The 16,790-nt window shown below is 39.0% G+C and overlaps 1 protein-coding gene across 18 annotated transcripts in view; it reads right to left on the bottom strand.

The window, feature by feature from the left end:
- Positions 1-16,790, bottom strand: part of ATP2B2 (ATPase plasma membrane Ca2+ transporting 2) — a 368,316-nt gene that overhangs the window by 71,877 nt on the left and 279,649 nt on the right. For 10 of the 18 annotated variants that reach the window (XM_081176140.1, XM_081176149.1, XM_081176150.1 and 7 more), the window contains 4 exons: positions 12,242-12,364; positions 9,922-9,954; positions 7,615-7,710; positions 239-280 (listed from right to left, as the gene is read on the bottom strand). In XM_081176140.1, the coding sequence (XP_081032266.1) occupies positions 239-280; positions 7,615-7,710; positions 9,922-9,954; positions 12,242-12,364 (294 nt within the window). The remainder of the gene's footprint in view (positions 1-238; positions 281-7,614; positions 7,711-9,921; positions 9,955-12,241; positions 12,365-16,790) is intronic. The other 8 variants (XM_081176143.1, XM_081176147.1, XM_081176145.1 and 5 more) reach the window with 6 other exon arrangements.

Genomic DNA, 16,790 nt, shown 5'->3' on the forward strand with positions numbered 1-16,790 from the left:
CAAGTTGTTGGAATCTATCAGCGTCCCATGGTTGGTTATTCCAACATGAAGGCTTAAAGGAGGCAAGAAAAAGGCTCGACTGTTTACAGTGTTGTTTTTGTCATAGGAATAAAAAAATTAAAAAGTTTGCTTTTGAGGTCTTTTTTTTTTTTTGCGGGCGTGATATTCCTGATACTATACTTGCAGAACTAAATTCAAGTAGATGTTTAAAATCCTCCTTAATATAAAAGAAGGTTACCTTTATTCTGGTTGTTCTCCATATTCCCATCCTGCATTTTGCCTATGTGATAAAAATTGTAACAAACAAACAAAAACAGACAGTAAACAATCAGTACGCACAGACAGAACACAAGACAAAGGGGTATTTAAATAAAAAGGGCCAAAAAAACACGTTATGAGCATGTTTAAATAAAGTTTAATGCAAATTTTTATGATGTATTTATATGCATGAATGAGCTTCCTGAACAAAAATTTACAACCAAGTTTATCATTTACCACCAAGGCCTCCTCTGTTGCAGTAATAATAGAAAGTCATAAACACTTTGGAGCAATAGTAATTGTTTTTATACTGCAAAGCCTAAAGCAATAATTTGAAATTATCTAACCCAGTGTTTTGGATTCTGTGTTCTTCTGTCAGGAAATACTTTTGACATAGACCTGCTTGATATAGAAACTTACTTATACTGTGCTGCAAAGGTTTCTGGGGCATGTTCTAAAGTTGACACTGAACACTTGGCAGGCTTGTCTGATCTGCTCACACAAATAAAAAGAGCAGTCAAGACAGACACAGCCCTACCCCTACGTTTGCACTTCTACCATTCCGGCCTGCTACCCCGTTTCCAATGGGAGAAAACGTATGGTGGGGTGGTGGCGGCAGACAATGGTTCCTCCAAAGATGGGGAAAGCCTCTATTGCTGCTCTAGTGTCTGCCAGCTTAGTGACATTGCAAATGTCTATTTCTAGCAGGATCACAGGTCTCATGAACAGGAAGTCCCAAGGTGCTGTCATGGGACTTCTAGTTCAAACCCCTTTATTCCCAGGAGAAATAGATACTGCTAGTGGCTCTACATTGGCAGAATCTTCTGCACTTTCAATATACTCATGGGAGAAAGAAGACAGGCCCCGTGGCCTTTCTCATCTTTGAAGAAACTAACGTCACCCCCTGGTGCTCAAGGAATTTTTCTCTTGGAGGACATGGGCAGCTGCCAATAGTTCCTCTTTGAGTGTTAACACTCACGTCTCTCGTCTACACCTGGGGAATTTCAAGGTGCAGTGCAGCCTTGCATTTTCCCATCCCCAAACTTAGTATCTTAGTATCTCTTAGTGTATTAGTTTAATTAGTATGTTTAAAATATGCTATTCGTTAGCAATGTGTATCATATTATAAAATAATAAAATAGGAGATCTGGAATGGGAACTGAAGACTATCTAGTACAATCCATTACACTGTAAAAATCCAATATGTACTTCTGACAAAGCAGACTGCTTAAATCAATGAGTCCATAGTTGCTAATATTATAACCAGAATATAGATTTGCATTCTGATTTTAAAATTTGGAAGATGAAATTATAATTTAAAAATCCTGATGAAATTAATCCTTGGAATTCCAATATCAAAGAACTAGAGACATTCAGAGTAGCCGGCATTTCCTGCAAATAAAATAAAATTCAGTTATAATCACCCCCCAAACCAGCGATCTCACCACAGAATGCTGTGTATATAGAATGTTCACCCTCTCAGAAACCTATTTAATTTAAGGGAGGAAATGGATCTGCACGTGTATTCATTTTCAGGTAAGTATCCATTCCCTCCACTGAAATGAATGGATATGGCAAGGTGCAGATATGTACAGTTTTGATGTGCGCACACAGGCCTTTCAGTCAGGGAACGGTACTGATGTTGGAAAGAATGTTCTCCAAAATGTATATGCAAAATTAATTTTGGAGAACAATCTTTCCAACATTTGTATAAATGTTACAAGCGTTAGACTGGCAATGTTTATAAACAACCCTACATGTCCCAATTGCAATTACAAATCTACTTGCTGTTATTTCCCCACCTGAAGCTAATAAATATTTGCTAAACAAAGTGACTAATTTTAGAGTAAAATAAAATAATAAATTCCTCTAATGCAGAGCAGCATGATTATTTTGAAAACAATGGTTATTTTAAATTTGCATGTAAGGTACTATTCATTTTTCTTTTATAGTGTTTCTATACATTTCCACTAGATTCGCCAAACTGCAATTTCCACATTCCATGCTCATAATATGGAGTGCAAGAGTGCTGCAGTGTGCCAAAAAGTGGGGGGAGGATACATTTCTATCATGTTCTCCATAAAATGTGAAACCAGCAGGTCAGCAGGAAAAATGAAGGAATGAATTCAGGCTTCTACAGGCCTTCCTGAAGAGCTGGAAATGGGAATTTTAACCTTTTATAAGAGAGTACTGCATGTATAGCCCCAGCTGTGAACCACATGTGCCACTTATGCACACAGTTTTTCATCCTGCTGGGAATACACATGCAGAAGCAGGGTTCTGTGTGCACAGCATCACAGGTGGGATTAGGGCAAAGGTGGCTTAGGCTAAGGTTCTTTAAAAAAATGCATTTTCTCCTTAAATCAATTAATAAACTAAGAAATATATTTTCATTTCTTTTCCTCTGTACTGAATGTTTTCATGTAATGTTAAAGTTACAGTACCAACTGTTCACTTTTAAAGTTTCTGTCTGGAGAAAGCTGCTGCTAGGTACAAATGACTGCTTTTAAAAAATTCACCAAATATACACAGAGAAATGCTGAATCTGGCACAGAGAAATATTGAAGCCAGTTGACAGGTGTCTATGGGATGGGATAGCAGTTGCATATTAATATATCACAGAGATAAATAAAAGGGATGTGACAAGGAAAGTCTCAGCAATGAAGCATTCTTGGAGATCCAGAAATACTGGATAAATTGCCTCTCTTGAGAGGTAAAACTATGTATTTCCACTAGACAGTGTGATTTGTACACATATACTATATTACTAAACTGCGGAAATGACTATTAGGGAGTATGTTACTTTTTCTTCTAGCCCAATACTCCATTGTAAAATGTATAATAAGCATATACCAAAGGATGACAGACATGACAGAATTAGACAATAACCAGGGGTCTCCAGATTTTTTGAGCTCATTTGGGGACTATGCAAACTATTGGGGCAGAATACACACATACTTACCACAACTACACATATATGTGCACACATAAACATAATGGTTATTGAAGAATGGTTACTGAAGAATGCAGTTGGAGAGAAAGTTAAACCAGCAGCAATCATCAGGAAGATCTTGCCCACTCCTGCAACAATTAGGCTTCAAAAAAGCCTTCTGAACAAATGGAAGGCTTTTCCTCAAGCCTAACTGCAGTAAGGCAGAAGAAATTTCAGATTTGCAACTGAGATAATAATATTGGTGGACTGTGGACTCAGCTGGGAGATCATCTAAAATTGGGAAGAGCTACCTTGGAAGCACAGGGAGACATGGAAGGAGCCTCGCACCAGGCCTATATTTCTAGCAGATGTTACCGGTAATATAATATCCCTGATACAATACTTAGATTTCATTAAATAATGACACATGACTATTTAGCAGTTTTTTGGAACTATAGGTAAGTTAAGTCTTGTTGTTAGTCTAGGGCAGGATCCATCTAACAAGTTCCATCAGAGGAGGCCTTGCACAAGGACTTCTGCTTGTGCAACAGGGCATTCCCCAACTTCCCCATGCCCTCCATGTCTCCCAAAATATCTGCTTTGATCATTTTGAAACCTATTCATTGGGAATTCAAAGGTCTTTCTTAAACCCACTACTAAAATGTCTAAGGGAGCAGACTACCCTTTAATCCAGGGTAGGGAACTTTCTCAGCCTGAGGACCCCATTTCCTTATGGTTGACCTTCCAGGGGCAATATACGAGTGGTAGGCACCTACCCACACTTTCTCATATACTCAGATGCATCCACAGATAAACACAAATATGATACACTCATTTATGCATTCACTCACTCACATACATTCCAGCCCCCAAATTAGGCAGTGGTGTAGAGAGCTGACTGTCATGTGCCCTGTGTCCATGTCCCAGCGTCACACCATGGAAGACTCAAATTCAGTTGATTCACAAGTCACCAACTCAGGGGAGAGAGCCTTCAGTACTCCTTTCTATATCATTCTAACCCAAGGACATGGTTCTTCCAATAATTCCTTGGGAATTATTTTCCTCTAGCTTTTCGTGCTCCACAGCCACATACTGTATATGGTTCTTTAAAGATTGCAGGCAGCACTTTGGGGGTGGGGTCAGAGTGGGAAAGGAAGGCCAATGGGAACAGAAGGCCTTTGTCAGCCTTCTGAAAGCTTTGGATGACTCTTCTGGTACAGCCTAGCTTGACTCAAGTAACTGCTACCACTTCCCTAGCACACACTGAGACCTTGCAGAATGCAATGCTGGCCGCACCAGCAAATGCTTCCATATTGCAAGGGGCAACTGGGTATGATCCAGGAGATCCATGAGCTGGATCATTTAGCATTCTTAATGTTAATGACAGTTGTGTTGGAGAGAGGGACTCAGTTTAGATTGGAACTGTAGCACAAAGGAAGACTTGTACTATTTCTTCCACGCTGTTTTCCTGCTTGAAATGCACCCCACCCCCCAAGCAGCTACTTGCCCTGTGGGGTGGGTACATGTTTGGTCTTGGAGGACAAATAGTGGTTCTGGTGGGACATTTCAATCAGCTGCTATTAACATTTCAAAAATCCATGGGAAATACTGTTCACCAAAGCCTCAAGGTTAGCTTTTTTTTTTAAGGAATACTTCCGTAATGACAAGTAATGAAATATGTTTTAATTTATGATAACAGAAATGAAGTTCCCATCTTTCAAAACTCAGACATAAAGTAGAAGCACAAAGTTCAGTCTTGCGTACTTAATATTTTAAAGCCACAGTGTGAAGCAATAGTCATGGACTACTGCATTTAACTAGTACTGGAAAGTATACATTTCTAGACTATTTAAATGGATGGTTTGTATGGACTACTACATATATATAGTGTGGGTATTTTTACCTGTTTGTTCATTGGGGATTATAGGATTAAGTTGGAAACCTAGCAAAGGCTCAAATATCAAGCCAGAAAAACTACACTGCAGATGTAGAGCATCTAAAAGGGATCTGTGTTCTATAGTGTTGCCTGGAAATGACAAGCTATCCTAGAATAGGTATTTTCTGACAGCAATATGCATGTCACAGTAAACAAAGAAATATTTTATATCCCACATGATTCGGTACAGGAGTTGCCAACACAGTGTGGGGCAATGACACCTATCGAAACTTTAAATGGTGCCCCTGGGCAGGTATCCCAAACTCTGAGTTTGCATTAAAAAAAAGTAAGTCTCTAGCTCTCCTTGAAGAAATGTTATGGGGCAAAATGTACAGGTACATTCTAAGCAATTTCTGTGAAATGAGAATGAGTGAAGTGTATCCACTTTGTATATTTTTCCTGGTACTGAGGAATGCTTCTTGTTACTATAGACGTGTGTGTGTGTGTGTGTGTGTGTGTGTGTGTGTGTGTGTGTAAAATCAATATTATGTGATCTGCACTATCAGGACAAGCAAACTATAGCTGACTTCCCATGACAAGCATAAGGTTCTCCAGAGAGGTTGTTTTTCTAATTTTGTATTATTCCACACAACTCATGGCCACCATGAGACAAGCCTTTCTAGATGTGTAGAATGTTTATACGTGTTCTCTCTCTCTCTAGCTACTGTTGATTTTAATTATCATTTGAATGTTTTTAAATAGCTGCTGTTAACTGTTTTTAATCAAGAATGTTAATGTTTTGTTTTATACTTCTGTAAACTGCTTAGAGGATTTGTTCCAATCAAGCAGTTTATAAATTTTGTTAAATAAAGTAAAATACGTACATTAAATTGTAAAAGAGAGCTCAAGTACATGCCAGGCACTATAGTAGCTACCCCATTATATGTAATAGTTCTCTTTAAAATGTAGGACATATCAGTGCTAGGCTACCTACATATATAACAGGCCCTTTCTTAATATACTGTCAAAGCCTCCTTATGAAGGTTGCATTCATTTGTCTGTCAAGGAACTTTTGCAGATGAGCCTAACATGACGATGCTATCAATTTCAGCCTCCATCTCTCAAATGCAGTCCCATGCTGAGCTAAACAGACCAATTTGGTTGTACAGCAAGTATTCACAGCTCCCTAAGGGATGATCTGTGACTTGTGATCACATCAAGAGTGTGATTTTGCAAGTTTCAGAAGGCTTTGTTTCCAATATGATTCAGCAGCGGAAAGAATGAAATTATAGCATGTTCAAATTTATTAAGATGGTATTGTATTCATATTTTTACCAGGAACAGAACAACCATGAAATTAGTTATGATACTTGAGAGGGTCTAGACTTGTTTTCCGATAACACACTGTACTACAACTCCCATCAATCCTGACAATTTGTCATGCTAGTTGGACTGATGGGAGTTGGACTCCAACAACATCCTGAGGACCACAAATTCCTCATTTCTGATCTTTAGGATTTCCTGCTTTCGGGGCTCCAGAAAACACATTTAACATTCATTTTTTAAACTTTCTACAGGACATGAAGTGTATCCAATTATAAATAGGATTAATAAACATTGTATAACATCCATGCTTTGGTTACTATTTAGTGGTATCATAAATAATTCATTACTACTTAGATGCTAAAAGCACAACAATGTAATCAAGCAAAGATATTATAATAAGTTTAGAGAAAAAGCAAGTGTTCTATCCAAGCTTGAGATAAAATACACCCATTCATACTTACTATAAATTTATATTATTATAAAGCAGTTTATTGTATGGGCATGCTAAGAAATGGAGTCAAGAAGCTGGCCAACATCACATTCAGAATTGCAAAGGTGAAGTTGTATTTGTTGAAAGAAAGAAAGAAAATGTATGAAACCATATCCAAGCACATGCACGGTAGTACACAGCAATAGTTTGCTATCTACTATCATTGCCTACAGTAAATGCTTAGCTCAGTGCTGAGTCAAAAGGTTGTGGGAACGCACAATAAAGCACTACAATGCTACTGGTAGTGTTTAAGCCAGATTCCTGACCCCAGCAGGATTGTTCTCCCAAAGCTATGTTGAGACTATGAATGCTTATGAGAGTGCCACACTGGAACAGTAGAATGAAAAACAAAATCATGCTCTCTTTAAAATAGACATTGGAAAGCATGGAAACAACAGCTTTGCACTGAAAACCTTGTGAGGAAATGTGGATTTGGCAGATACTTGCTGCAGTGGTTTGTTTTTAATAGTTTGAATCAGCAATAGAAGATTCCTTGATTCCTACTTGTTCACGTCCCATTGTTGCATCAGTGAGAAGCAAAGATTTTGGCTGGCTAAGACCAAGTGGGATTTTGTGGCATCTCTCATAAGCTGCGATACAATAGGAGCTCTCACAGGGTAATAATCACATGCACATACAACATCTGTGCCGTTCATAAGAGAAAGAGGGAAGCTTATAGAGTTAAGGAGAGAAATCCATCAAATAAAAACAAGCTAGGTGTTCTTAACGTACCATTGACTAAGCTGGCATTTGCATTATCTGTGGCATTTGCACCTGCTGCCCCATCTGTAGTTGAAGGAGGATGGAAGGAGGTATGGGAAGAATCTACTGAGTAATAATGCATAAAAGGAAAAAAAAGAATAAATCATAATAATATGAACAAATTCACATGACAGAAAGGATAACATTTATGGACTAATGTGGCTTCATTTCTCTCTCTCTCTCTCTCTCTCTCTCTCTCTCTCTCTCTCTCTCTCTCTCCAAAACAGAGTTGTTTTAAAGTAAGCAACATAATGTCTAAAAATGGATGTTATTACAAGAATGTCACAAGAGTGGGGAACAAAAACTCATACATGGAATATTATAAAAGTAAATATGAAAGACATTTAACAGAGTTAACAGAGTTGGTGAGAAACTGACTTTACATAGTACTTCTAATTCCTCTGCTCCTCCACGGAGACATTCTTAAGATGCCTCATTTTTAAATAATAATAATAATAATAATAGGTTTTTATTTGAAGTGTAAGGAAAAAATAAAGTATTATTTAAGCACCTGCATTTCTCAGGACAGCCATAAATAACTACAATATTACGTTTACTAGAACTAATATGCTTTATTTATCTATGCATCTAAAAGGTATTCTATTTAATTCCTTCATTCGTTTTAAAAATAATAAGGCACATTTTCCAGTGTAACATTCAAAAGAGATTTTGGGAAACTCAAGAGTACAATCACGAGCCCTATTTGACTCTTTCTTTTTGTTTGTATATATATATATACACAGTCCATTCAAGATTTGATAAACAATTTTATTACCAATTCTGTTTTTCATTGTGCATTGAATGACGACAGAAAATTAAATCAAGTCAATCACAGTTCTAAAGTGTCAGCAGTTTCCCTTTCAAACAAGGGGTGGCAGCGGGGAGTGGGGGGGGGGGAATAGGTCAGGCAAGAAGTTCCTTCACATCAAGAGGAAGCAAAAGTTCCCAGCAGATTTTGCATTGATTGGAATTTAGCTGTGCTAGAGCTGAGTGAATAATCTGCAGTGAATAAATGATCTGAAACTGTACAAATGTTTCCAGCAACAATTTTGGCTTCAAATATTCAGTGGTTCATTTTCAGTGTCACATAAATAATACCTTGGGCCAACATGCTATTTAGATAAATAAATTGTCTGATCTTAGATTTGCTTTTCTAGTACTAGATGTTTAACGTTAAGATGGTACCATGGAACTCCAGAGGTCAACGAAGTCGGGCATGTGCTAGAACACACAAACTGGCAGGAGGCTCATCATCAAGCAGAGCCCCCTAATTCCCATCTTAACATTTGGGGGGGAACGACTACAAGTGTGGGGATGAGGCTCACTAGGAGCCAGGCTGCTTCCTTGTCTGGATGTCCCCTTGTAGGGCTTGCGGAGGTCAGCCAGCCATATCACCAAGGCTTAACTGAGAACAAGTACTGCATCAGTGCTGTAGCTTGGGGTCATCCAATAAAGTTGATTGACAAGAGATTAAAGGCCGACAAAAGGAAGTACTTCTTCATCCAGCACAGAGTTAATTTATGGAATCCACTGCCACAGCATATGGCGGCTCAGCCACTAGCTTTAGATAGCTTTAAAATCCAAAGGGATTAACAATGGCTGCTAACCACAATGACTGTATGCAACCTCCAGGAGCAGAAACAGCATGCCTCTGAAATTATTGGGGACAACACTAGAAAGCTTTTGCCTTTTGCTCTGCTTATGGAATCTGCAGAGAAAACTGGCTGGCCACTGTGGGAAACAGGATGCCGGGCTAGATAGGCATGTGGTCTAATCCAGCAGGTCTTATTCTATGTTTATTTATCTTTGTGTCTACCCTGCCCCTGCCCTAATAAGCCTAATGGTCCAATGAATGGAGATTCCAGGAGACAAAGTAGGCCCCAAGTTCAGTGAGGCTTCTTGAACTCTTCAAGAGTTCCTCTGTCTGCCTAGCACTTCAGCCCGCCCACTGGAGTCAGACTTCTGGTTCACCCACTAGCTGAGCCATTTTGTATTGATATGTAAGTGAAAATTTAAAAATCATGGCTTCCATTTTTAATTGAGGTTTTTAAAAGTCCTTATTTTAAACGAACTTTTCTGAAGTAATTCTTTTAGGGAAGAGCCACATAAAAACGGGTAAAAAGAACTCCAACTGAAATTTAATTTTAGATTCCAATCATGTAGTGAAGACAAGTTTTCTTGACTATTCACTCAGGTCTTTTCCGCACCCTCATTTTTGGGAAAGTCACAGTTAAAAGCCTCAGCCTTTCCTCTGATATGGTAGGTTTCTTACTCTACCTGGAAGCTGATGTCCATCCTCCTGTTTCACACCTGTATGATGATTTTTACAAAATGTTAATGAGGAAGAAATGCATACATCTAGAGAAATGCAAACACATCTGATTGGTAGGCTTTCAGAAAGCTGCAAGCATACATAACAATGGATGTATGTTTGAGCTTAGGAAATAGGGACATAATCTAATGAGCACTGTTGCTGTACAAACACTGCTCATTTCAGTGGGGCTCATGCCAGACTCATCCACAAGCTCTGTTTAAATAAAAGAGTGTGTTCACAGGAACAGTGCTTGGAAGACTGACATTCCATGCAGCCTGATCATTACATCACTGGAGGCTTACTTGAATGACTGAAGAATGAGTCTTGAAAGCATTTTGTTAGGTGTTTTATTGGATGTGTAATGATGTTTTATGGAAGTTATATGACAAATATGACCCTCTTTTTTCACCTCAGTTGGTGGCGTAGACTGACAGATTGTCTCTTTTAAAAAATTAAAATACAGGACAAGGAAGAATAAACACTAAATGAAGAAAGAGGAAACACTGGGGAGAATTACACAGGATCTTGTCACAGAAAAGCAGGCCCAGACTGTAGACTGTGGCAGGCTATGTGAAAATTGCTTAAAATATATTAGCTATAAAGCCCTCAATCACCAGCCATTGTTTTCTGAGAAAACACATTTTAATCCCCGTTTATCATATTAGCTTTACATGTAATGTAACACTATTAGTCAACATAGAGATAGAGAGTTTAGTGTGTACTGTAAGTGTAGGGAATACAGCAAAAACTACATTGAATATTCTGTACACCAAATACAACTGCCTACACTTTCTTGGCAATTGTATTTCACTTTGTCCTAGTTTAGACTGATCTAGTCTAATACGAAACAAATGAACTCTAGAAGTACACCTACCTTACAGACATACTGAAATCAATAGGATTTATTATCATTCCTTTCATACTAAAGCTTCTGATATACCTCTGGGGAGGGGAAAAATGCCCTTTCTGATTTAGGAGTGTCAGAAAACTGTGTTCATGAAGAAGATTGCACACATTCAATTTATTTCCTTTATTTTTATTTGCACTCACGTTAAGACTCTAACATGACCTGCAATGGTGCAAAGGGTGACTGTCACAGACGTGGTCAGCTTTGCTCTGGATCATAACCACATGGACTGCAGTTTAACTAGATATAAGACCATCTGGCAAAAGTATAAGGACTCTGGGCACACATTATTTTTGTGAAAAGGTAAGTGTATACAAGTTTATCAAAAATTTGCTCGTTAACCATTCCTATATCAATGATGCATGGTTTGATAAAAGAAAGGAAGAAATTGTTTAAATAAGGAATGCAGGAATTGAACTGAATTGAATAATCAATCATCAATCAGTTGCAGTGAAGATTTATGGGGAAAAGAAACTTGAACAGAACCCTATTATTATTTTAGCTTTCATTTTCATTAAGGCTGCCTGAATCTGGAAATTGAAGAGTGATCTTCACATAATTTCCCATGAAACATAAGTGGCTTTCTTTCCAAGAAATATTCTACAAAGGAGACCATCTCAGTTCAGCCTACTTATAGGCATGGGTTGGATCAAAATACTCTGTTATGTTAATGGAATGGGCTTCCATTCATGAGAAGAGAGTTCTGCTCATGGAAGCGCCCCTTCTATAAGTGGAAACGTCTTCTATCCAGAGAATAGACTGTTTAGATCCAACATTTCGATTGTGCTTAGAAAGATAAGTCCCCATCTACTACAAAAGTAGAAGGTACTATATAGATAATTGGAATGGTACCAGTTACTAAATTAACAAAAGCTGGATGAATGTTAGTTGTATGCTAACATCAAGTAAAATATGAACTGTGCACGATAAAATATGGCACAATTTAAAATTCTGGTGTTAAATTAAAACATAAAATCCAAGACTACAACAATTTCAGTTAGATATCAGATGTGAGGATAGAAATTATTAAGGTAGTAATTTGCTTCTTTTTTAACAACAGCACTCAATTATGTTTGTTTAAATCTCTGTTTGTTATGACTTTGGGATATATAACACAGCTTGAGAATGTGTGGAACGTAGGTGAGCCCGGAACTTCTTTTTTTACTTTTCCCTTCTCACATTTTACATAGAAAATGCATGATGTTCAAAATAACACTTTGGTACACATCTAGCATGTGAAAGTTGTGAGTGTCATAGGTCCTGCCCCCCAAAATGATGGGACTGAATCAGAAATAAATGCTGTGTAGTTAGTTTGTGTATCAGTTTTATGTAATAAAAACAGACACTGAGGAAATTTGATGTGATCAAATTTGCACCTTTCTTATCTTTCTTCTCCTCGTCTTCACCAGCGCCTAGCAGAGTAAAGATGATCCCTGTTTGAGAATTAACTCCTACAGCAGTAACAACCATTCTTCCAGAACCTTCCATGACATGTGTACCTAAAAAAATTAAAATATAGATATTAATACTTTCTGCTTTGGGAGGTAATGCTGCACAATATACTATGATACTTTTTTTAAAAAAAAACCCCAACCTTGTCCCTGTGATATGATCAGGTTTCAATCTAAGATTGCAATGAAATCCAGAATCAATTTTGTTTCAGACCAGAGAAGTCAATGAGCTTTAAACATTCTCCATTCTGTGGTGGAGTGTGACCTAAAGTTTCATCTTAAGAGCTGGCGCAGTGGCTAAAATGAACCCAGTAAGTAGCCAAGTAACATCCTCTCACCCACAGTCCCACATTTGCAATATGAAGGGAATGATTACAGGGCTATTAGACAAGTGTTATACAAGTCCAAGTAATTCCAAGATAAAGAGTGAATGAAAATGTAAAATATAAGATCAGCAAAACCAGAACATTTCATCTAACACTAAAGCACTGTCTTCATAGGAGAGAAGAAGGAATCAAAGCAACTGACTGGAACTGACATCCCATGCTGCACTGTGAGGGCAGTTTTCTTGTCCCTTCAGCAAAGCGCAGGAAAGAGCATTAGCAAATTGCCTTGCCCAAGCACAGATATGTTCACTGACTTGACAGAGCGTATTAGAAGATGTAATGGAATTGCCTTCACAGTGCAGTCCAGGAAGACAGGGAGCATTATCTGGTAGCCTCAGTGGCATAGCGTGGCTTGTCAGCACCCGGGGCAAGGCAGGTAATTTGCGCCCCCTAACCCGTGGATTTGTGCCCCCTAACCCGTGGATTTGCGCCCCCTAACCCTAACCCCCAGATGTTGCGCCCGGTGCAGCCGGGCCCCCCTGCACCCCCCACGCTACGCCACTGGGTAGCCTTGACGATGAGGTGGGGGGAAGGGTGCCTCTCTTCGTGGACTTCACTGCAAGACCAGTTTTATCACATCTCACAGCAGGGCGAGACAGAGAGGATCATCCAGACAGATGCCTTGACAATGTTGGGAACTGTTTCCTTCCCTGGCCGTCACACAATCCGTGCTTGGGGCTTATCCATTCCCCTGGGGAACGCCAGTCTTAATGCTGAATCTGAACAAAAAGCAATCAGGTTTTCTGCAGATTGCCATTTCTTCCAATTTAACGCTGAAGAGTGGGTTTTCTGGGGGAAAGTAGCAGGACAAAGGCTTGGACCTGTGCCTAGAAAGTGTGGGACAAGCTGAAAACCGCTTAAACCCATGCTTGCTAGGCACAGGGCAAGCAGAAGTGTGAATGAGCCTATACTTTCACTGGAGTAAAAAACATTTTGCAAAAAGGGATCCTCTGTTTTCACTCAGAATTTTTTTCCTAGTCCCAAGGATCAGTATCAGCTCACATCTATATCCATCAGTTTGTGCAATTCTGGCTATAATCCACTAGACTCCCACCTAAAAGCAAATCCCTGTGAACTGAGTAAGACTCATTTCTTAGTAAATCCATTGGACCTGTCTGAGTAGTGCACATTTTCATTGCAATTTTCTACCCCTTGTTTAATTTAAGCTAATGGCAAAGCTTTTGTACTGACTGTGTTCTTCAAAAGATATTGAGATGTTTTCTGATATTATCTCCTGCCTTAAAGCATGCGTAGGTAATTTCAGATATAGTATGCAATTTAAACGGCACTAAAGTGGGCTGTACATTTTTAATGGATATAATTCATTAATATTGCATCGGGCCTGCGAATTCAATTTCTTTTACTTCTGTTCATTAAAAGCTACTCCACTGCACTGAGACATGGGATGTTAGTTTGAACCAGAGGGTCTAATACCAAGGCCTGTGGTTCCTGAGGCTCCCAGCTTCTCCTTCAAACCATCCTGTACTTGATTCTACAACTGAACCATCCCCCAGTGTGTTTCCACAATATACCTCCCACATGTAAAATCTGAATATTATTCTTACAAACCTTTAAAGGAATGCATAATATAAACTGTGTTCTTTACTGCAGTGGAGGACGGGGGGGGGACTTTTTAAAATCAAACTTTTTAAAATACAAATTTTGGTTGCACATGCAAGAGCTTAGCTTTTGTTGTATGGCACACTCTTCCTGATAGATTCAGGTGTGTTACTCAGTTCTCTCTAACTTGTCTACAGTTCTCTTTTCTCTTTAACTTTCATACTGTCCAAAAATGTTAGGTTCTTTAGGGAATGAGCTTTCCCCCATCCGTCTGCTATTGTCATCTTGTATTTCTCACTATAAATACAGTTCTCACTTCTGTCAATTATGCATAATTTAATTGCTTCCCCTTATCATTGCCGCTCCTATCTAAAAATCACCCTTTGGGCCCTTTTCCTAGTATGTCACATTTATAATTTCATTACCATACAAAACTCAGTGAAGAAAAAGGGGGTTATTTGTTTTTGCTTTCAGACATAAGGTGCCACGGATATTTTTCATGATGGCTTTTTATGTCACTGTTATCATCCAATCTTAAAAAACTGAAATGCAATCTGATTCTTCTGATAGCTTCTTTCAAACACCTGGGAAGCCATTATATCTTTGAAGCTAATACTTGCTTGAATTCATCCACACATTTTATGTATATTCATGGTGGCTTCATTGCATTAATTTATTTTATTTTCATAACTGAATAAGTATATCCTGATTTTTGTAAGCAGAAAATCTATTTCCACATGCTATGTGATTTTTTTTATTTCGCCTTTTGCATTAACTATTTCTCTCTCTCTCTCTCTCTCTCTCTCTCTCTCTCTCTCTCTCTCCCTCTCTCTCTCTCTGTCTCTAGCCTGTGAGCCCTGATTTTCCAGTAAAGGGTCCTGATTCCAGATCAAGCACTTTCTCTAGGCTGCTGTGCATCACAAGTCTTTTTGCAATTCTTGTAGGGCATACAATAAACCACCACTGACACTGGCAGAGAGAAGAAGACAGGCAGAGACTTCATCAGACATCAGTTCCTGTCTCAGCTGGACTGTCCCTTCCCAGGACCATCTAAGACCAACTGTTTTGTGTGACGACTATGTTTCACACTATTGCACACCTGCTTCTGGTTTAGCTGGATTGTTTTTGTTTAAAGTTAGGTTCCTATTGGTATATAAAACTACTAAATTAAACAAAACAAAAACAAAAAATGCCATCTCTGAGACATTTTCCCCACATTTAGCTTATAGTGAGCCTAAAAGAGAAGGGAAAACCACAATCTTCAGTGCTGGCACTGGCATTAGGTGGGATGAGGCTTCTGCCTCCAGCAGAGGAAGCCCCTGAGGCTGCACCCCTGCAGGTGCTCCACCTGCTCTGCTGCATCCACCAGTGGCAAAAAAGTGGCACCAACATCAGTGACGATTTCAGGTGAGATCTCAATGAATTTGGCCAAGGTCTTGCTGAAATCACCGAGACCTTACCCCAAATGTTCTCTGCCAGTGGCAGCAGCACAGCAAGCAGTATAGATAGCAGTGGCAGGAGCAGGTATGTCTGCAACATCAGACACGGTGGCACTTCCTGTTTCGCCCTGGTTGGTAAAGCGGAAAGCGCCGCCCTGACAACCTCTATAACAAAACTTGCAAAAAATGGAGAGGTTAGGAGTGTGTAAATGGAAAAAAGATAAACCTTTGTTATTCCCGTGGAACTAAAACTTGCCACGATAGTATGCAAACACAGATGTTCTACCTGCAGATATAAGCAGGTCATGGTTCAGTTATGCAAATGAAAGAAATAAGTAACTTTGTCAATGCAATGAAGCAGCTGGAAAAAAAAAACATTCAAAAGTGAGGACAAATTCAAGCAAACATCTGCATGTTCAGTGAAATCAAAAGAGCACAGGGCCTCTTAGGTTGGAAGCTTGCTCTTTCTGTTTAGCAAGAAACCCGTACTGGAACATTTACTGCCAGAGAACCAAGAGTGAATTTGAGTTGTTTTTCTCCAGGCAGTGACTGACCTGATTCCTTAATATAGCTGCATTTATTTATTTATTTAGAAACTCATAAAGCACAATGACCACCAGCATTTCTTTGCTTCTCAACGAACTAATATCTATTTATTTCAGGTTTTTCAGACTCAGATGCTATATTCTGGTGTGCATTCACTGTATAACTCCTAAGTTGTCTTAAAACAAAGTGACCAGCTTGCCATTTCTGAGACCAGAACTATGCATTTGGTTGCCAAAGCAGAAGAATGCTGGAATGGAGCAATTTACAAGACAGAAGCAGTAGACAGGAGGTGCACGTGACCCTTCTCTCTACTTGACGCTCCCCCCATACACACACACCGCAACGCCTCCCAGCTGCATGTGCCAGATGCATCATGTGTGCATGCTTTTCGTGTCATCTGCATAGCACTGTCCTCATCCAAGTGGTAACTCACACTTCCCCCTGTTTAATGAGAATTTTCCCAATGTGTGGATAACGCAGAAAAGAAAAAAAGAATCCAACGTAAAATTGCCTGTCATCCCATTGTGGACATACTGAAGTGCA

Source organism: Podarcis bocagei (assembly GCF_964188305.1).
Source record: "Podarcis bocagei genome assembly, chromosome: 2".
Classification (NCBI taxonomy): Eukaryota; Metazoa; Chordata; class Lepidosauria; order Squamata; family Lacertidae; genus Podarcis; species Podarcis bocagei.